Genomic DNA, 23,279 nt, shown 5'->3' on the forward strand with positions numbered 1-23,279 from the left:
GGGGGGGGGCACAGAGAGAGAGAGAGAAAGAGTGAATGAGGACACACATACAGATTCTTTATCAGTAGGGTATTCATAACAATTCAAAACAAAAACAAAAACTGAACACGCTTTGCTCTAGGAAGTAAAATTCATCAGAACAAATTTCTTACCCATTACACACAAGAACGGCGTCAAATACCTCCTTCTGCTTTTGCCCAAGCTTGTGAACATCACAAGTTGTCACCTCCCACCGCGTCTGGAATTTACTTTTCTCATCTGAGACCGGTCTGATATAGTCAACCTTTGTGTGGAACTATTTTGTTTGTTTTGTTTGAGATGAAAAGAAAATAAAACAATAAAAAACATAGAGCTTGGAAAAACAGGAACTTTGCAATCACACTTAGAACACTGACGAGTGAAACCTGTGAGGGGAGAAGTTTTATCAAGTATCTCGATCTTTCTGCTGGGACCTTTGTGTCCCTCTCAGCACAGGTTAGCCCTGACAGGCACACCTCCTAAATAATCTAAACCGCGTCAATGGAAGCATAAAAAACTACATTTTATTTTTAATTGACCTCAGCAATAGTTTTTTAACCTAAATAAGTTAACCTATTTCTTCCAGGTTCACAGTTAGAGCATAACAGCATTGATTTTTTTAACCAACTATGAATAAAACCTCTCAGAATGGAATGATAGCTAACGAAATTAAGTAACAAATACTCTTGTTTACATCATGCCTACAACAACCATTCCTCTTTTGATCTCTTTCAAGCATGAAAATCGTGTCGTCTTTAGGGCAATTTGAGCTATGGTTAGAGATAAAAATAGCATTGAGGGTCTAGGAATAAAGTTACAAGACAGACAATGTAAGAGTCTTTCATTTTGCCCCTGCTAGGTGTCTTGAGGAACCAGTTGCAGGTCCTTAGTCCCTCCAAAGCAACTGGTTGATATAACAAAAGACCAATTCTCCATCTACAATTTCGACTTCCACCATTTGAGAGGTACCCATACGCTGTTTTATAGGGTACTCTTAGTATTTACTTACACTGACCACGTTTTCTTCAATTTTGGACAGGGATTGACTTGAAACTTTTCCATATCCAGCTACAAGTCTTCTCTTCTTCGACTCAACAGGCCAAGCATGCAATGGGACCACAGGAACTCTTCATTTCTCCCATCTTATCTAAGTAGATACTCTTTACCTCCGGGAAAGCCGCTTCCAGCGGCTCGTGGTCGGAACTGCTGTGTCGGTGAGCCATTGAGCGGCTCAGGCACATTCCTTTACGACAACTTCGACATCAAATTACTTTTCGACAATTGCCAAAAACAGGTCTCTTTTATTGGAATTTCATTCATTAGATGAAGAACTATCGAAATAGGTTCACTTGTTTTGATTAAAGGACCAATTTAGTGACGTTTTCGTCATTTTTAGATTTAGTTCAAAAAATGGGTCTCGGCAGTGGGTTTACCCCCCACAGAGATAAAGAGTTAAGCACTCAATCCCACCTACCCTGAGGAGATCAAGGGTGTTCATTTTTTGGGGGTCTATTTAAATAAGGTAACTCAAAATGGCCAAACAAGTCAGATAGAACTTGGTAATTCTTAGGAAGCAACTTGTCAGACCATGCATACAGTTGACTGACCTTGATGTCTTTCCACAGATCAAAATGGGTGGCATAGTCCTCAAGATACTTCTGAACATCCTCATGCCCAACAAACGAGGGAAGTTCCTCTGGAAACTGGAAATCTGGGAAAGCCATGCACTCCTTTGGTAGGTTAGTGCTGAAGAAATGGAAAAGAATATAAGCCACTTTCAACTTTCCTATTTACAGAGGCTCAATTGGGTAGACAGAAAATAAGTTAGTAAAAAAAAACATGCTTCTCAGAGATATAAAGAGAGATTCTGATAGAGTAGTATTAGTATGTGTTGCAGAGTGGTGGAATCAGGCGCTTATCAATCTTTGGGTGTATGGAGTTATTTATTGCTATCAAATTAAAGCTTACTTATTTTTCTTGAACTTGATGAAATTAGCAGCATTTGATCTCAGTTTTAACTTAACTCTACATATGAATTAAATTTTAGGAACACCAAGAAATTATCTATTTTACAATAAAAAATCATCTTTCACACTTCTCTAATAGCTTCATATCCTCCTATCCCACGCCACTAACCAATCCAAGCAAAAGGTAACTAATAAACCAGAAACGTAAATCAAAGTACTAACAAACAGAGGGTACTTTTCCCCCCCATTTTTGGAACCAAGAAATACCCCACTAGACAATAATAGTCATTTCCAAGACATGCACCACACTTGAGCTTTTGACGAGCCTACTGAGGGCTCAAACATATACCTTTGGTTGACTAACAGGCACAAAACAGAACTAAGCAACAACAAAAAAGAGCAAGTAGGCCGTACAGAGAAAAAATGCCACCCCTCCCCAAGAGAACAAGAGAAGCTACAGTTCCCAAGAGAGCAGCACCTCAAGAAGTTGGTGCAACAGTCTACTTCTTTCTTCCTCCTCTCCTCCTCCACAGCCCCCCTCCCCCCAAAAAGGGGGACAAAAATTGCATTTTTAGTTGTTTTTTTAATAAAAACTATATATAGTTCTAGTTACCGTAGATTTTTGTACATGCTTGAGTGAATAGGAAGACCAAAGTCATCATTGCCAGTTTTTTTAGTGTAGAACCAGGTCCCTCCGACATGTGGAGCCTGTTCAAGTGCCACTGCCGAGATCTGTGACAGGTCGTTGGAAGACACAGTGTTGAGGTGCCTTAGAGCAACAAGCCCAGCAGCCCCAGCTCCAATGACAGCCACACGCAGCCTCGGCTCCATGAGTGTATCTGTATCCAGAGACATGGCATGCTTTTGCATTCAGTAGAAAACATAATATTGCAGGCAAGTTGTTAAAATGTTTTAAACCCAAAAGGAAAATTGTTTCAGGAGAGAGAAAAAACTGTTCCATTCTTTTGAAAATTGTACCTACTTTATGTACTGTTTCTAGCTTTTTTTCAACATTTAGAACTGGAATTTTGACAAAGTATTGCTTGAGCCCATGCAATTGATACCGCAGATCAGAAACTTTAAAAATAAAATGTGATTTTAAATTTGGATTTCATACATCTGAACAGAATAGCTGACTATCAAAATTTTTTTTCACCGAAAAACAAGTTTAAAAATAGGCCTGTGCGTTCAAATTTGAATACACATTCCACATTACAACAAAAAGATGATATGGAATCCAGGTTAGAGGACTTTCATTCCCCCCAAAAATTATATATATTAGTACATTATATATACTTTTTTATACACTTTATATACACACATATATTTATGAGTGCCAGTGAAAGTGCTCGAGTGACGAACCACCACGGAAACTTTCCTGGGTAGCCAAAAGCCAAAAGTGTGAAATTAGTTTGACCAATGCCTGCTGTACAGAAATGGTATACAGTGGACCCCATAGACACAGTTGCATGATCTGGATTTTGCGACGACTTGGCGCTTCTGTCATACACCCAGGAACAGATGCAAACAAAGACTTCAATATTAAACAGCTATCAGAGTCTGTTGGATTGAGGATTCACCCTGGAAAGTCGAAGGTCCTAAAGACAGATGCACAACGAAAGGAGAAGGTCACAATAGAAAGAAATGCACTAGAAGACGTTGTATCCTTCTGCTATCTTGGGACTCGTATAAATGACAGAGAGGGAGGAACAGGTGCTCAAATAAAGTCCTGCATTGGAAAAGCGCAGGCTGCCCTCATATCTTTGAATAGGATTTGGAAGAACAGAGATATCTTACTTCGAACAAAGCTGAGGTTTTTCAATTCAAATGTGAAGTCAGTCCTGTTGTATGGATGTGAGACATGGAACGCATCACAGACTTGCATAAAGAGGATCCAGGTTTTCTAAAACAGTGTCTAAGAAAGTTACTGAGGATCAGATGGACAGACAGGTCACCAATGAGGAAGTGTTAAGGAAAATAAGACAGATCCCAGTCAGAGATGAGGTAGGAAGAAGGTGGTGGCGATGGATTGGACATACTTTCAGGAAGTCGGGCAGCTGCAAAACAAAGAAAGTGTTGTACTGGAATCCACAGGGTAAGAGATCAAGGGGAAAACTGCGTGGAACCTGGAGAAGAATCACAAAAATTAATGTACAGAAAAGTGGGAAGACATGGAATAACATTAAGAGGCTAACCCAGGATAGAGAAAGGTGGAAAGTGTTTGTCTGTGGCCTACACCCCAGTGCAGGTTGAGAAAGGCAATGATGAATGCCTGCCGTCCTGATAGCACAGCCCGCCGAGAAAAGAGTTCCTCGAATCATTGTTCCATACAGTGAGGGGTGGCATTCGTTGACTATGTTTCTTACACCTATGGGTGGGGGGGTAAGGGTGGAAGCAAATGAAATGTTTGAACGTTTCTGTTTTTAATAAGTCAAACAGTGGTCCTATGAAATGCAAACACCAGTGGTAATTGGGTAAGTAAGACTGACCCACGTCATCATCAGAGAGGATAGCAGTTGAGGTGTGAAGTTTTGACCACTGCTTGCCGACCGGACAAACGACCCTTGATCCCACCAGCTGGGCCTTTGAAATCCCCCTCCATCTCCCCAGGGAAAATGTCTGAGACGGAATTTTTTTCTGCCTCCCTTGCAATACCGTCTTACACAGGTTCAACTGTAGTGTGACCGCAAGGGCCACTACTGCTGGCTGCGGTGAAAAGGAGGAAACTTGTATGGCTCAGATACACACAGGGCTGCCCACCCGCCAGCATATGTTTTAGTTATCAACAAAGAAAGGATGAATAAAAATAGAGAATTAAAAAATGTGTAATATGGCCATGGATAGTTTTCTTCCCTCGGGTGTCAAGGATAGGGGTATAGAGGTCAAGTATAAATGTAACGTTAAACAAAGGCGTGATGAAAAAGAGGTTTCGCAAAGCTCATCATTGTCAGGTTAAGATAAAAAAAAGTGGGGGGAGGGGAGGGGGGGGGGGTTAGTTACTGTTCGCAAAAACAAAAGAAGACTTTGGAACTACAGATGTCATATTAGGCCTTTGAGCCTGATTGTGCACCACAGCACACCATGCCACTAAACCACTGGTACTGTAGCTAGTTTCAAGTTTCAAACAATGATCCATTTGTAAAAAAACATACCTCATGGCTGTTACTCTTTTTTTTTCTAACACCTTGTCAACCTAATGTTTGCTTTTCTACTGGCTTTGGCACTCCTAAAGGCTATGTTTTTCTCAGGGCAAAGAGGTACTGATGAGCGACTGCAATGGCTCAATAGAAAGAGGGTGTTGTGGGTCGGCAGTCAATTTTTAAACAAATCGGAATAAGGGGTATTAAAATCATATTTTCATAAAACTGAATAAAAATCACGATTCTGCCAAATTCGTAATGATTGGCAGCACTTCACACAGCACTGCATGAATTAAGCCTTGCGAGAGCACTGTGACTGTAACTGTTGAGGGCAGTCAGAGGAGGATGACAGGGAAAAGGCTGGTTTGACACCACCAAAGAATGGACTGGTTTGTTGTCAAAAGATCTACTTGACAGGACAGCAGACAAAGGGACATAATCATATTAAAGAAAAATCTGGAAATTTTCTGCCCTCAGTTCTCCAGACGACGCAATTCAAAGGTGGGACAAGTGCAAGTGCACGAGTGCTGGCCTGTTTGTGGAGCAAAATTTCTATGGAAAGATTGCAATCAGATCACAGACGATAAAGAACAATGAAAAAAAGCATTTAAAAGAATGTTACAATTGAAAAGTTGGGGCTTTGAAAGTGAAAGGGGGTGAGTTTCTCTTGATAGGCTACTTGATAAAAAAGACAATTGGGGCATGTTGACTCCTGACTGAGCCAAAGCAGAGAATCCCAAACGGTAAAGTTGATCTTGATAGATAAAGTAAGAGACAGAGAAATAAATGTGAGGCATCATGGTGGAATCAGGCTCTCGTCAAAATAATCAAAGAGAAGAAACTTGCATTTATCCGCAGGTTTGTGAATTTTTATCAATGTTTTGTTTTTTGGTTCAACACCTTTCATGCCCATTAAAAAACTCATTTCTGTGCGTATTTTACTGAAAAACGTTGATTAAAGGCACAAAAATTGTACATTTTCAGTTACCACGGACTCTTAAGCTAAGGAAACAACTAATCTTTGGCCGCCATTTTCTCACTAATTTTACCTCTGAAAACAGGTGACGCCCACCTCATTCATTCGCATATATATCTCGACTTGTATTCAAGATAAATGGATTTTTAAAAATCTAAATAAAGATAAGTGAACAAGCTTGAAGCTGATCAATAACTCTACATGCACCAAAATTGACGAGAGCCTGATTCCACCACGCTGCATGACAAATTGATAATAATTATAAAGAGAGACATATATGAGAGATCCTCTCCAGATGTACTCAGACAGAGAGGTCTAAATAGTAGGCCTAAATTTTATCTCTAATCTAGATTCTAGATCTAGATCTAGAAGATCTAGATCTAGATCTAGATCTAAATCTAGAATTTAATAACTGTGAATTATTTTTTTCATGATCCATTATTAGGCCTAAAATTATTAGGCTAACCTGTCCGGATGTCTCTCGTTGTTCCCTTGTTCAGTTCGTTACTGATGATCGTTATCACACGGTGTGACCATTTGAAGGGTAACAATACCTGCAGAGATCTTCGAGGTAGAGTGGAAAAATAACGACTGGTGGGTGACGAAGCGATGCCGATGGAAACTCGGGCAAAAACGAAGGGTTTAAAATCTAGCCTAAAGAACTGGCGACGGTTCTGACACAGCAGATTACACTTTTTCACACGTTTGAGAGCATGGACCATGACGTGATTAACAAGATTACACGTCTTAGACTTAGGTCTAGATCTACAGTACGTCACTGTGTGTTAGGTTAACAGTTAAAACAATAACATGCGCGACATGATTTCATAACACAGGCCTGTTCTTGGCCCTGTGTTTATAAGATTTAGCCTCTGCTGTGGTGGAGGTTACACCGTACGAGAAAAGTAAACTGCCTAACCTCCCCTTATTGGTATAAAGAATCATTTTCCGAAACTATAAATTGCCGAATATTTTGGTTCGTCGTCACCAATTTGTTTCGAAAGATCTTATTCCAGCCTCACAAGAATAGAGCATAGGCCTAGGCCTAGACGGTCAGATAGTATAAGAACGTATAGGCCTAGCTAATTTAATTTATACATTAATTGGTAGGCTTAAGTATTCGGTTTTAAAGGGGGTAAGTGGCACTGAAAAACAAGATCGATTGGTATACTTCAACTCGTACCTGACGACATGGAAGAGTGTAAGCACTGACTTTTTGACTTGCACTATGAATGCTCCAAGGTATCGAATAAAAGGAGGGGGGGGGGGGTGGAGGATAAGTGGTCCAATTAATTTAATAAACGGGGAGGTTGGAATGCACGTGGGGGAGAGGGTTGGAAAAGTAGTCCAAAATTAATAAACGGGGGGGGGGGATAAAAAGGGGGCGGGGGCGGCACATTTAACCTTATTTTGCTTATATCTCTTCAGGCCTAGGCCTACTGATCGGAACAAATCTGTTTTATTTCTCCTTCGGTGAATAAAATAACAATAGATCATGAAATCTTTAGTGATTTTAGTAAGTTACTGTGACAACTTTTCCCATTGTTCCTTGCGTTAAAAGAAAACTGATAATTAATAAGCAGGGTTGCCCTTATTCGATAAACTCTCTGATAATATTATGCATTGTATCAATAATAGGACGTGAGTATATATAGTCGAGGAAAAAAAGCCAGTACAGGTAAAAAGCTGCACCTGTGGTGAAACACAATAATAGATCTAATTACTTGTTGGTTGTTACAACTGGCCATGCACAGAAACTAATAGAATATGACCAATACTGGAGAGTGTAACGAGCGATCACGTCCACACATGGTATGCCTATTCAAAAGGGAGGCCTATATAGTACACCCTTCAAAGAAAAAATCCAGCTTTTCAGAACACATCGACATTTGGAAAGAGTTTAGTTGAAACGTGTGTTAAAACACAATAATGTGCAAGTTGTAGGCTTAATAGATGTATAGGCATGCACAAAAACTAGTAGATATAACCAATGCTGAGAGTGTAACGACCGACCGCACAAGTTCCTCAAAGGAGTAGGTCTACCACCAAAAAAAATGTTTCATCCTTTTTAGAAAAAAAATATTGGCTTGAGTAGCGTTTTGTCATTCAAAAATGCCTACATAAAGCTAGAAACTGCTGGAAAATACCATAGTGTGTTGGTTGTTACAACTAGGCGTGTGCAAAAACAAATGTGTGGTGCGCTGACAAAATGAGTTACTTCTCCGATTTTAGCCTTATGGAAATTGATACATCAACTTTATAGGTCCAGTTTGTACAATTTGTAAGTATGGAAGAATAGAAGACTCAGTAAACTTGAACAAAATAGCATCAATTAGAAATCCATAAATCTGACGGCAGTGTCGATTTTCGGCCGATATCTCCATTCTTGGACAGCGACAAGTAACTCATTTTGTCAGCACACCTCACAAATAGATTATAGGCCTAACTTATAAAAAGCCTACTGCGACACTGTTATAACGACCGACCACACAGGTTACTTTGTAAAAGGACAAGAGTAAAGATGTTTCCAGCGTTTCAAATCACATCTAGACTAGGGTACAGTTTAGTCGTGCGCGCAAAGACGCATATAGAAAGCTAGAACCTGTAATAAAACACATAATGTGTTGCTTGTAACAACTAGGCATGCACACCAACTAATATATAATATAACCAATACTGAGAGTGGATCATGAAAGAAGTCTCCAGAGGCACGGGCAATGGAATACAGTCGACCCCCTTGGTGGCAGCTGTACGACTTGGACTTCGCTGATGACCTTGCACTACTCTCTCATAACATGCTCATATGCAAGAAACGACCAAGGAGTGTATTGGCCTACGTATACATCCGGGAAAGTCGAAAGTAGTGAAGCTAGGAAACGTTTCAAACCTTACTGTGAAAGTGAAAGACTCGTCCCTGGAAAAATTGGACTCCTTTACCTACCTTAGATGTGCCATCGATGGTAAAGGTGGAAGTGAGGCAGATGTAAAAGCAAGAAACGCCAAGGCAAGGTCAGCATTCAAGCAATTATCAAAAGTATGGAAAGCAAGCAACAACTCTTTACCTCCAGCAGTGTCAATAAGTCTGTGCTCCTCTACGGCTACGAAACTTGGAAGACAACAAAGACAGTACTGGATACAGTCCAGACTTTCATCAACAGATGTTTTAGGAGTATCCTAAAAATTAAGTGGCAGGATAGGATCGCTCCCCCTGAGGTGAGGGGATACAATATTATGTGTAAATTGTACACTCTCGACTCGGGTTCGAGGATCCTGTGTCAGAATCTCTGCAAGTAATAGGACTCGAAAAGAATACTCGGGGGAAATTATCTGGGAGTAGAATGCATCTGTATTCTGTTTGCCAACTTGCTACCTCCAACCCGCTTATAAATACCCCAGCATACCTGCCACTATACTGTCTTCCCACTTAGCTCCTCTCGACACTTGTCTTGGCCAGATAGAATAGGCTAACACTAGATCTAACAATGTCACCTTAGCAGAGACTATGCCCACCATTTCGGAACTTCACGGTGACCGTAAAGATGGTTCCAGTATGGAACAGGATAGAGGGTGCCCACGTCCATCGTGACTCATCGGAGCAGAGGAAGATGGGACTAACGCCAACATTACTTAATCAAACGCAATCTCACATCACCACTCATCACCACTCATCACCACTATTATTTCTAAAATAATCACCGCTCTCAGATCAATGACTTACATCTGTGATCCTGGAATCTCTACCTGTAACAGTTTCTAGTCATACTAATAAATATGCATGTTATACACTATTGAACACTATCATACGCACTTTTTCCTACTATCAGAAGGCGTCAATCTCATATAAATGAGCAAGGGATTTTTAAAAAGTGGCAGGATAAAAATATAAGAAATGAAGAGCTGTGGGAAAAGACAAGACAAAAGGATAAAGAAGTAGAAATAGGACTAAGAAAGTGATGATGGACGTGACACACTCTCAGAAGACCCAGCGGAAACCTCACAAGACAGTCGCCGCAGTGGGACCCACAGGAAGCACGAGGCAGGGGTAGGCCACAGGAAACATGGAGATGTTTGGAAAAGGACACGAGAGAGATGAAGCTCACTTGAAACGAGCTTAGAAGGACGGCCCAGGACAGAGATAAATGGAAGGGGCTTGTACGTGGCCTATACCCTGCCAAGGCTGAAAGGCATTGCTGATTGAGAGTGTAACGATCGATCACGCAGGTTGCTCAAAACTGTTAGAGGACAAAGAAAAAAAAAGATGTTTTCAGCTTTCCAAAACACATCTAGACTGGGATAGAGTTACATCATGCAAAAAAGCCTATAAAAAGCTAGCATATGTGATAAAACACAATAATGTGTTGCTTGTTACAATTAGGCATGCATAGAAAATAACAGATTATAAATAAAATTATAGCCAATACCGAGAGTGTAACAATCCAAGCTTACAGGTTTTTAAAAGCAGTAAAAAGAGAAAGAAATAAAGATATTTCCAACTTTTTAGAACACATCTAGGCTTGGGTACAGTTTCTGTGTGCAAAAAAAAAGCCAATAGAAAGCTAGAAACCGTGATAAAACACAATAATGTCTCGGTTGTTATAATTAGGCATGTACAAAAACTAATAGATTATAAACAATACTGAGACTTTAACGACCGACCGCACAATTTCCTCAAATTCGTACTATAAAAAAATGTGTGGTGCGCTGACAAAATGAGTTACTTCTCCGATTTTAGCCTTATGGAAATTGATACATCAACTTTATAGGTCCAGTTTGTACAATTTGTAAGTATGGAAGAATAGAAAACTCAGTAAACTTGAACAAAATAGCATCAATTAGAAATCCATAAATCTGACGGCAGTGTCGATTTTCGGCCGATATCTCCATTCTTGGACAGCGACAAGTAACTCATTTTGTCAGCACACCTCACAAAAAGTAAAAGACGTTTTCAGCTAATCAGAACGCACGTAGGTTTGGATTGAGTTTCTTCGTGCAAAAAAAAGTCTATAGAAAGCTATAACCTGTGGTTAAACACAATAACGTATTTGTTGTTACAACTTGGCATGCACGAAAACAAATTGATTACTAGCAGTACTGAGGGTGTAACGACCGACCGCACAAGCTACTCAAAACAGTTAGAGAACAAAGAAATAAAGATGTTTCCAGCATTTCAGAGCACATATCTACGCTTGGATAGAATTCAGTCGTCCAAAAAGCCTAGGGAAAGCTAGAACCTGTGGTAAAACACAATACTGTCTTGGTTGTTAAAACTAGGCTTGCACAAAAATTAAATAGATTACAACCAATAATGAGAGTTAAACAACCGACCACACAAGTTACTCAAAACAGTACTAAAATATAACTTTAAAAAAGAAATAAAGATGTTTCCAGATTTCCAGAACACATCTAGGCTTCAGATAGAGTTTCGCCGTGCAAGAAGCCGACAGAAAGCTAAAAACCTGTGGTAAACCACAATAATGTGTTGATTTCTACAACCAGGCATGCTTAAAAGCTAATAGATTATAATTTTAGCCAATACTGTTATAACGACCGACCGTACAGGTTACTCAAAACTGTTAGAGGACAAAGAAAACAAAAGATGTTTCCAGCCTTTCAACACACAACTACACTAGGATAAAGTCAAGCCGTGCAAAGAAGCCTATGAAAAGCTAGAGAACCAGTGGTATTATACTATAATGTTTTGGTGGATACAACTATGCATGCATAATAACTAAGAGATATAAACCAATACAGAGACAAAAACGACCGGCTGCACAGGTTACACACTCAAAACAAAGGAGAAAGAAGTAAAGATGATTCCAGCTTTTCAGATACAACACATACTAAGCGTGTAACGACCAACCGCATATTTCCAGCTTTTCAGAGTACATCTACATTTGTAAAGAGTTTATTCGTGCAAAGAAGCATACAGAAAGCTAGAACCTGTGACAAAACGTAATAATGTGTCGGTTTTTACAACAAGGCATGAACAAAAACTAATACAAAATAACCAATACTGATAGTGTAACGACGTTACTCAAAAGAGTAAGAGTACAAAGAAAGAAAAATGTTTCCAGCTTTTCAGAACACATCTAGACTAGAATAGAGTTAAGTCGTGTAAATATATAAGCCTATAGAAAGCTAAAATAATAATGTGGTAAAACACAATAATGTGTTGGCTATTACAAGCGCGCATGCTCAAAAACTAACCACATGTAATATATTATAATCAATTAGAGTGTAACGACCGACCGCACAGGTTATTCAAAACAGTTAGAGGACAAAGAAATAAAGACGTTTCCAGTTTTCAGAATACACCTACATTTGGATAGAGTTTAGTCGTGCAAAGAAACCTATAGAAGGCTAGAACCTGAGGTAAAATGCAACCCAACTTCAAAAGTTATTAAAAACAGTAAGAAGGCAAAGAAATAAAGTGGTTTCCAACTTTTTAGAACACATCTTGGCTTGGGTACAGTTTCCACGCTAAAAAAAAAGCCCATAGAAAGCTAGAACCTGTGGTAAAAGACAATGTCTTGGTTTTTACAACTCGCCATTAATAAAAGCTAATATAGTATAACCAATAAGCCTACTGAGAGTGTAACGACCGACTGCACAAGCTACTCAAAACAGTTAGTGGACAAAGAAGGAAAGATATTTCCGACCGACCATTCATAGATCTATTACTCAAAACAGTAAGAGGACAAATAAATACAGATGTTCCAGCTTTTCAGAACTCATCTAGGCTTAAGTAGTAGTAGAGTTTTGTCGTGTAAAGATGCCTATAAAAATCTAGCAACTCTGGTAAAACACAAAAATGTTTGTTGTTACAACTAGCCATGCACAAAAACTATTAGATCATAACCAATATTGAGAGTGTAACGACCGACCTATAAGTTACCCAAAAACAGTATTACGTAAAAAAAGAAAAGATGTTTCTAGCTTTTCAAAAACATATCTAGACAAGAACAGTGTTTAATCGTCCAAAAACGCCCATTAAAAGCTAGCACAAGTTGTAAAATATAACAATGTGTTGGTTGTTAAAATTACAACTAGGCATGCTCAAAAACTAATAGGTTATAACCTACACTGAGAGTGTAACGACCAACCGCACAATAAGTTACTCGAAACAGTGCTACAGAAATAAAGATGTTGCCAGCTTTTCAGAACACATCTAGGCTTGCATAGATTTAAGTCGTGAAAATAAGCCTAAAGAAAGCTAACATATGTGGTAAAACACAATAATATGTTGGTAGTTATAACCAGGCGTGCTAAAAAAATAATAGACTAAAGCCAAAATTGAGAGTGTAACGACCGACCACGCATGGTACTCAAAACAGTAAGAGTACAAAGAAATAAAGATGTTTCCAGCTTTTCATATCACATCTACGTTTAATTTGGATAGACTAAAGTTGTGCTAAGAAGCCTATGAAAAGCTAGCACCTATGGTGACACAGAATAATGAGTTGTTCCATACAGGCATACATAAAAACAAAAAGATAATAACCAATATATGTACTGAGAGTGTAACGACAGAAGGCACAAGTTACTCAAAGGGTAAGAGGACAAAAAAATGCAGATGTTTCTAGCGTTTTAGAACACATCTAGACTTGGATAAAGTCACTGACTCCCGTTCTCGCATTTGTTGCGAACAAGCTGGGGAATCGGCCCCGCGCCTGTTCTCGTAACTCTCGCAAACTCAAGACGTCCGATTTGTTCATATGTTTTTTATTCACTTTTCAAATGGAAGCATTATCTGCAATAGTGAGTGGGGTTGGGGGAGGGGGGGGGGGTCATCTTTAGTCATTTTCCTTGACGTTTAGCCAATTTTGAACTCTCTAGTGTGAAGGGTGAATTTTGTTCGAATTTTAGTGCGTTATACACTTGTTTTCATCATGTGGGCTAAAGTATGGCTCTCAGTTCAGAAATTTGGTTGGGGTAATTTTTTTTTTGGTTAGGTGGGCTGTAGGACTTGATTAAAAAAATGGGAGAGAGTCAGTGAAGCTCTAAAACTATCAATAATTAAAAATAAAGTTCTCCCCATTATGGTCCATATATCATAGTATTTTCACTTATTCATGTGTATAATGAACAATTTCAGCATTATCGGTTATCTATTTCAAATGTGATTTACGTTTCGTTCTCAAGACAGAAAGAGCTCTAGATATATCACAATCAAAGAGCAAACAGTTCGATATTTACACTACAGAATATACAGGCTAAGATAATGACTATTCATCCTTGCAGAAAATGATTTAGACTGGTGGCCAAAGAACCCCCCCCCCCCCCCCCCTTTGCCTGAAAGAGGAAAGATTTTAGTATTTTAGTTAGTAAAGGTAAGCTAAAGCAAGCATAATCCCTGTATGAATCATGAATTTATTATGGCTGTTTGAATTATTTGAAAGGCGGGGACTCCTTCCTGAAACTTTTGGCTTAGCGGTCAAATACTCAATGTTAATCCATTGCAATGTGCATTGATGTTGATTGTCCCTAAGACAAGACTGAGACGTAAGCTTATAGTACGGGAAGGAGATATGAAGAAGAAGCTAATTGATTTAACCTCCTTCTTTGGTGAATATGATCGCGACCAGCGTATACAGTGGGCTTCAGGCTTAATCAAGGACCTTACATATTACAACAAAAGTTCATTGGGCTTGATATAGATGATTAAGTATTAAAGTAGCCATTTTCATTGCAATGCTACTGGCACATACTATTTATAAGATCTTTGCACTGGCCTTTGCTTTGTCATCAAAAGCAAGCACTATTTTTTGGCATAATCATAATTAATTATTTTTAAGTATGTACCAAAATGTGGTGACCTGGAAAAACTTGACGAAAGGCGCATCACCATTGAAGCAAGATAAACGAAAAACACTATAAAAAGTGGCTTTAAAAAATCTTTATCGAATTTTAAGACCAGAGTAGGTGCAAAGAAGAAAACCAGCAGTAAATGGCATAGCAAAGCGTTAAATGAAAACCAGACAGTCTACTTTGAGTCAGTGAATGTATTAGGCTATAGTAGCTGCAAAAATAAGAAAAAGGAAAAAAATCGTCAACTTTGTTGACAAACGACGCAAAAACTAAAATCTTTTTGTTGGTGGTTGGCGGGTGCTCTGGTGTGGTTTGCTTTTTCTTTCCTATCAAACATCTATCGTCCTTATCTCCCCTTCTTCTTTTTTATGTTTGTTACTCTCTTGTAACACCTCTAATCTTCTGGCGCTCATATATATGACCTTATGTAGTTGCGAGCGCTGTAAAAACTCTACTAAAACTAAACTAAACTAAAAATGTTTTTTGTTGTTGTTGTTGTTATTGTTGTTGCACCGGTATTTTACTCCCCCATGCTGTGCAGTTTGAACATAAACAACGACGAGGAGCCTGAGACACGTGAAATGATTTTCCCCTTTCTATTTCAAGCAGTGGACAGTTTTACTTTTTATCTTTGTTCAAAATCTACATAATTTATTAGATCCACTTCTTAAATCCGTTAACGGTTTCAGAAGAGCAAGTACTTCAAAGACTGATTAAAGAGTAAAAATATCTTATTTCAAAAGACCATTGAACATGTTTTCGCGCAAACGCAGAATACAGTACAGCACAAAATAGAGCGCACCAGCACGCTTGGCAGAGAAATTATCCTTAGCCCTTAGCCTAGCTATGAGGAACGTTAACTTTGACTTTGATACATTACGGGCAAATACTGTAATAAAACTTTGGGGGGGGGGGTCTCGAAACATGACTTGCAATTTTTTTCTTAAGGTTTACTGCTCTCTGGCGAAAGTTTAACGATCCGCGCTGAGAGCTTTGGTCGCGAGGAAAGTAAAGGAGATATTTGGTCGCCTTTAAGGACAAGCGGGCTAACCCAGATTTCGGGGGTTTCCAGAAATCTTGACCAACACCAAAAGTGGGCATTGCTCTACCTATAGGAGAAGTTTGGTTTCATTGGTGTGTATATTTGTTTGGTTATAGAGAAAACTCTCCTTGTTTTTTAAAGAAACTGAACAAGGGGCAAAAACATTACCTTCGATTTTCTCAAAATCAAAACAGCATTTTTTGGGATAGCCCCCTTGTGCTTTTAAAAGCGACCATTTTGTGTTGGGCACTTGGCAGTCTTTTCAAGTCCCTCACAGATGACTGGTGCTCTTGAGTCTCCCATGTACCATTTCGCAACAGCCTTTTTTCTACACCCCCCCCCCCCCCCCCTCGAAAGACTTAATACAAGCCTATATTATAATACAGGCTGATGTGATGTGGAAAAATTTGGATATACCGCCTCTCACAACATTCTCTAAAATCCCAAAGGGTAGAAATCATTATCATCACTTAATAATCCCCTTCTGATGAATTCAAATCTATGATAAATGTTTCGATAGACTTATGACTGGGGGCTCCCGTGGCCTAGAGGTTAAGATATTGGCCTCTCATTCAAAGGTCCCGGGTTCGAATCCGGGTAGCGACCGAAAAACTTTCTCCTCTAAAATTGTCTCTTTCCACCTTCTTTCCTGCTCTCTAGCAATATTCTGTCGTCTGCTTTCGTCTCCTCTTTCTGCCCCCACCCCCTCACCTCCTTTGCCCCTTCCTCTGGGCTCCTGACTCTTTCTGCAGCCTTTCTACTGCTACTCCTAGACTCCTTCTTACAGCTGTCTTTCTGTCACACCTCTGATCTTCTGGTAGGAAAGATCTACACCTAGCCTTCTCGGACAAGGGCGAAAAATCTCGGAGGGCCCGGGTGCAAGTTGCGCACGTTAAAGATCCCTTGGTGGTCTAAAATCGATAAGAGTAGGCTTCGGCCGCCACCCGGGCAAAATTCTGAATTTCCTACCAACTAAAAGTAGCCTACCAGGTGTGTCCCGCGCGCTCATATGACCTTATGCAGTTGCGAGCGCCGTATAACACTTACAACAAAAAAAAAGACTCATGACTAGCTGTGGGGCTGAGTAGCCTACATGTCTAACTCAAGTTTGGAGAAGCACGTAGACATTCACTCCGATTTTTCATTGTTATTCTTGAGCTTTGTATGGCGACAATTTAACTCAAGAACATTTTGAGACACAATTACTCTCGTTGTAATGTTACTCAAAGAGAAAGGACAAAACTTGGGTTACGTATTTAGAATAGAGTAACAGAAAGTTCAAGGTAAAGAGAATAAAGTAAAAGTAATTGGAAAGCTACCACGAGTACTTGACGCAAGAAAAAATTACTCGAGTAAGCCAGCTCTGTTTGTGACATATTAATTCAAAGAACACTTGTCCTGTGTGGGTCATCCCAATACATGTATTTGCAAGTCATCCATCTCTGTAAAAGAGATCAATATAATTCAACAACTTCATATTCTGCTACCTCCAATTCAAAAGCTATTATCAGTTCATTTGAAATATACATGTAAATATTATAATACTGAGGTGCAAAAAAACCGCGAATTTTTATTACAACAAAATGACTGACAAAATGCAACACATTGGTTTCAAGTTATTTGCTGTGTTTATTAACTGAAACGTTGCACATTTCTTTAGTGATATAGCTGACAGGAACTGAGGGTCCAACACATTCCTCTGAGCTCATGTTGACCTTGACCTTGGTGAGCAAACTTAGTAACGCGTATGGCCTCCACGTGCAACGATTACAGCGAGGCATCTCCTCTTCATAGAGTTAATCAAACGGTTGAACTGGCCATTTTGAATGCCACCGAAGATCTGGATGATGGCTGCTATCAACTGGGCTTCTGTTCGATGCAGTGGCAGCATCTGATTAGATCTAAGCTGTCTTTGGATCACGTCTCACAAAATATGTTCCGTAGGGTCCAAGTCAGGTGAGCGAGGTGGGTGTGCCAATAAATTGACATTGTTCTGCGCCAAGAAGTTCTGGGTAGCACGTGCGGTATATGGTCGTGCGTTGTCTTGTTGATACAGGAAGTTAGGATGCCTCTGTAAAAAGAGCACCACATGAGGTGCCAAGACTTGTGCAATGTAGCGCTGAGCTGTTACGCCGTTCCCACGTCCTCGACCAATGTTCTGGAAGATGACCGGTCCCACTCTATGATTCAACGCCATGGTTCCCCATATCATCACGCTCTCGCCTTTCCAGGGGTCACGCTCCAGAATGTTGTTGTCGTCGTAGCGAGTCGTGTCTCTACGCCACACACGGACACGGCCATTCGCTGGATCGACGCAGAACCTGTTTTCATCACTGAAGAGGACTCTCATCCACTGTGCGTTCCGCCAGTTCACATGCGCCTGCGCCCACTGTAGCCGTTCCTGTCGATGCCTTGGTGTTAGGACAGCTCCTTGGTAAGGACGCCTGCAGTGAAGACCAGCAGTCACTAACCTCCGTGACACAGTCCAGCGGTTAAGTTGGCGTCCTGTCGTTCCCATGGTTGTTCTGGCAGTCTCTACAGACGGCAGAAACGGATCGCAGCTTTATATAGCGCTCAACCCCGAACAAAGTACACAGGCTCTGAGCATTTTACAATACAGTACAACATAAAACAGTAACATGAAACATTGTGCTCTGACTAAAGAACATTATTCCAAATATTCATGTTATTAATTTAAAAACAGAAACGACTTCAGCTGACATTTGAATGAATCAAAAGATTTGATTTCTCTCAACGCACTTGGTAAAGCATTCCAGATCTTGGGGCCTTGGTATTCAAATGCCCTTTCTCACCCATTGTTTTAAGTTTCATAGATGGTAAAATAAATTTCTTTTTGTCAGCTGATGACCTTAAACTGCAAGTTGGAATGTACAGTCTTAACAGATTTGATAAATATGATGGTGCATTATCATTCAAACATGTGCGACATAGGGTGGCCAACTTGTACACAATCCTTTTCTCAACAGGAAGCCAATGCAAAGTTCGTAAAAGAGGTTCAGCAGAGATGACACGATCATTGGCCGGAGTCGTCACCCTTGGTCTTCCGCTTCTTGGTCGATCTGCTGTGGTCGCTGTCGCTAGTAATCGGTTCGGAAGGTGGTATAATATGGTGCTTGGGTGGACACCAAAAACCTGGGACACCTGTTCCACCGACTCACCGGCCGTCAGTCGCCCGACAGCTCTTTCTCTTTTTTCCCTTGACAAACCTTGGGATGTCTGTAGCTCGTCTGTTTCTTTATATGAATGCAACATTTCGAGGCGTGGATTTTATAGGCATACGCCCAGGACTGAGTGAGCATAAATTCACCACTCACAACAAGTTGCAAGTGTGTCCCAGTGGTGAGTGATGACTCGTGAGTTGTGTACTGCTTACGCAGCCAATGACATCTTTGCCAAAGCTCAAAAATGCCCAATCAAGACGCTTGAGGCAAGTGTTGAGTGATATGAGTTCATTTCACACAACTATGAGCTCAGCATTGGGCGATTACAACAACATAAAAAATCGCGAGAAAAAAAATATATATTATAATTTTTTATTTTTTTATTTTTTGGGGGGTAAAGTGTTTTACGGCGCTTGCAACTGCATAAGGTCATATGAGCGCGCGGGACACACCTTATATTTTCAGTTGGTAGGAAATTTTGAATTTTGCCCGGGTGGCGGCCAAAGCCTACTCTTATCGATGTTAGACCACCAAGGGATCTTTAACGTGCACAACTTGCACACGGGCCCTCCAAGATTTTTCGCCCTTGTCCGGGAAGGCTAGGTGTAGATTTTTCCTACCAGAAGATCAGGGGCGTGGCTGAAAGACAGCAGTAAGGAGAAGCCAAGGAGTAGCAGTAGAAAGGCTGCAGAAAGAATCAGGAGCCCAGAGGAAGGGGCAAAGGAGGTGAGGGGGTGGGGGCAGAAAGAGGAGACGAAAGCAGACGACCGAACATTGCTCGAGAGCAGGAAATGAGGTGAAAGGAGACACATTTAAAGAAGAAAATTTTTCGGTCGCTACCCGGATTCGAACCCGGGAACTTTTGAATGAGAGGCCAACACCTTAACCTCTAGACCACGAGAGCCCCCATATATACATATGGGCGCAGCAGTGGCAGTAGTAGTAGTGACTAGTAGTAGTAGCAGCAGCAGCAGCTGCATACATCCACACCATCATCATCATTATGAATTATTACCTGTAGATTTACATCTCAAATAATGTCTAGCAAACCTCAATGAGACTAAGATACGGTACTAAGGAGGGAAAAGGAATTTGAAAAAGATAATGCGTCAAAAAAAATCACAGGACAAGAAAGGAACAATTACCGACACATTTTCAGAATACTTATTATGTATCTAGCTTACCGCACTATTACTCTTAACACGTATTGCTCATTTATATTAGGCCTATATGCATGTGACTGTGAGCCAGTTTGTGAGCGCAAGCATACTATTATTATGTTTATGTGCATAGATGTGTGAGAGATGTGTATCTATGGGTGAGCGCATGCACAAGCATGCATGCGTGTGAGTGTGTGTGTGTGTGTTTGTGTGCGTATGTTTGTGTTTACATGGTGAAACGCCAAACCAATGCGCCAGGATATGGACAATAAAGATTTAACCTATCATATCACATCATACATATTATATATATATATATATATATATATATATATATATATATATATATATATATATATATATATATATATATGTCTACAGCATAGCCGCAATTAACAGAAATACACAGAGGTTTGCATGGTTTACAAATAGCCTTTATTGCCAAAATAAATCAAAACCAAAAGATGATATCTGTATGTTCTTCTCTCATCATTCAACTAGACAGCGAAAGATAAGGCTCACACATTCCAAGACAAACACAGTATTAAATGAAACTTTTTTTTTTTTGCATTGACCACACACAAAGAGCATTTTTGCATTGATAGGCATCGAGTGGAAGAACACGTCTGCAGGTGAAAAAAAAAACTTGACAAATTAAGCTGGAGTGAGTGAACAAATAGGCCTCATCTCAGCACAAACGTTTCACTTGATACATCATGAAGTGAGTCACACACAGTAACAGTACAAATATCATAATAATAAATGAAAGAACATTAAGGTCAACACTGTATTTTTACCCACTCCCCTTTTCAACCAGATAAAAAGACTGTTACAGATAAAAATAATCCTCGGTTATGAGCACATAGAGCTGTGAGGATGCATTAAAAATAACATGACAGGAATTTAGTAAAATGTTAGCACACCAAAGACACCCTATATAGATTGAAAGCGAAAAATATATTAACCGGAAAACCTTTTATAACATCAAATATTTTAAATGAATAATAATTGATCATAAGATGTTCTCATATTTTTTAATACTATTTAAATAATACCATCTTTAATTAAACAGAATGCACTACTGACTTTAAAAAAGAATCCCTCTTTTAAACAATACATGCCACTCACCTCTCGTATAAGAAAAGGAACAGAATCATGCAGGTATTCAATCACAATTCTGAAGACAGCAGTATTTACACATCCACAGACACACAAGAGAAGCAGTTCAGCAAACATAAGCACAAGGACACATAAAGATCCTATACATCTAAATAAGTACTCTTAGGTATCAAATAAAAGAGGGGGTACGAATAAAAAGGGGGGGAGGGGGGGGGACAAGTGGTCCAAAATTAAAAAACAGGGGGGGGGTGAAATTATTTTTTTTTAAAACGGGGTGGGGGTGTGGCACATTCAACCTCATACCCCTGTACTAGTAGGAACAAATCTGTTTTATTTCTCCTACAGTAAATAAAAGAACAAGACATCATGAAATATTAGTAAGTTACTCAACTATTCCAATCTGTGACAACTTTTCCCATTTAGGAACAAACCAGTTTCATTTAAAAATACAAATCAATGTACAAAAGTTTTTAAAATGCACAGAAAATTGAGGCAGCAAAACCCCGTACCGGTACTAATACTGAGGTTAATTTGCCATATACACCAAAAAAAAAGAAGTTTCATTCAGATATAATCTAGATTCTATATAAATATAATGTATAACATTATCGTTGGTCGTGGTAAACTGGAAAATAATAAACGGGGGGTACGGAATAAGGAGCAGGGGGTGCGCAAAAAAACAGAAAAGTAATAAGCGGGGGGGGGGGGGGGGGGGGGGGGGGGGGGGTGGAAGCTAATTCGATACCTTAGAGTAAATCAATTTCTTGTAAAACCCAGAGGCTCTGGCGAATGGTAATATAATTTCAAAAAGGGCTAAAAGTACCTCTTAAAGAAAAAGGCACCTGGCAGCCTAAAATATACACATATAAGGAAAAATGACTATGCATACAAGTGTAGTAATTGTTGCATTGCTGGTTGATGAACCTACACTTGGCTACCCGCAGGGGGAAGAGGAGCAGGAGGAGACGACAAAGAGGAGAAGAAGAAGCGGTGTTGATTGATTGAGTAAGGAGAAGCACATCGACACATTTAGTGTGGGGAAAAGATAAGACAGACAGAAACAACATAGGGAAAGAAAAGAACCTACCAGTGGCACCCTCCAACCACCCGTGAAGTGGATGGTGGAGGAGGAGGAGAAGAAAGAGAGGGAAGAAGAAGGAACACATCTTCTTTTCCATCATGAAACAGAAGTACATCCCTCTTTCTGTCTCCAAACGCCAAGTAAACATGAGGCTACCCCCATGCACTTCTAGTGACAACAGCATCTGTAGTCTTTTTGCTTGACAGACAGTCTGGCTTATAAATCAACTGATGGGGTGACTTGACTATGACCTCAGTAAGTGCATTAGGTGTCATCTCTAAAATAACAATTGTACCAGTGTCACATCTCTTTCAACACTGTAAGGTTACCGTACTGTTATATGAGGCGCAATCTTCCAATTTAAATTACATCTCCTATAGGACTATAAGCCAAGAGGGTGGAGAGACTAGAAAACTCTGCAAACAACCCAAATTCAAGACTCCCCCAAGGGGATTTAAACAACGGCCCCCAACATGATACCAGATAAGCTAACATAGTGCCCCTGCTGTACCTTGAATATGATAGTGCTGATATATATAGGTTACTACCATACTAAAAAAAATCCATTACAATACCAGTAGATTAAAAGGAGTAGGTTGGGTTTTTTTTCTGAACAGCATCTGATACAGTTTTTTTCATTGAACAGCTGGGACGTTTAATGGTTAAATTATAAAGGATAAAACATGTGGGTGGTTGGCAGGTGTTTAGTGTGGTTTACGCCTTCTTTCCTATCAAACATCTATCATCCATGTCTCTCCTTTTTTGAGTTTGCTACCCTCTTGTAAC

General features: G+C 39.8%; 1 protein-coding gene across 1 annotated transcript in view; it reads right to left on the bottom strand.

Moving 5' to 3' along the window:
- LOC101846227 (flavin-containing monooxygenase FMO GS-OX-like 4) overlaps window positions 1–7,006 on the bottom strand; it is a 16,083-nt gene extending 9,077 nt beyond the window's left edge. The window contains exons 1-4 of the mRNA XM_005103597.3: window positions 6,568–7,006; window positions 2,599–2,824; window positions 1,626–1,764; window positions 153–295 (exon numbers count right to left, since the gene is read on the bottom strand). Coding sequence (XP_005103654.1) covers window positions 153–295; window positions 1,626–1,764; window positions 2,599–2,824; window positions 6,568–6,823 — 764 coding nt within the window. The 5' untranslated portion in view covers window positions 6,824–7,006. The remainder of the gene's footprint in view (window positions 1–152; window positions 296–1,625; window positions 1,765–2,598; window positions 2,825–6,567) is intronic.
- Between the last annotated feature and the right edge of the window lie 16,273 nt (window positions 7,007–23,279).

Source organism: Aplysia californica, unplaced genomic scaffold (genome assembly GCF_000002075.1).
Source record: "Aplysia californica isolate F4 #8 unplaced genomic scaffold, AplCal3.0 scaffold00381, whole genome shotgun sequence".
Lineage (NCBI taxonomy): Eukaryota > Metazoa > Mollusca > Gastropoda > Aplysiida > Aplysiidae > Aplysia > Aplysia californica.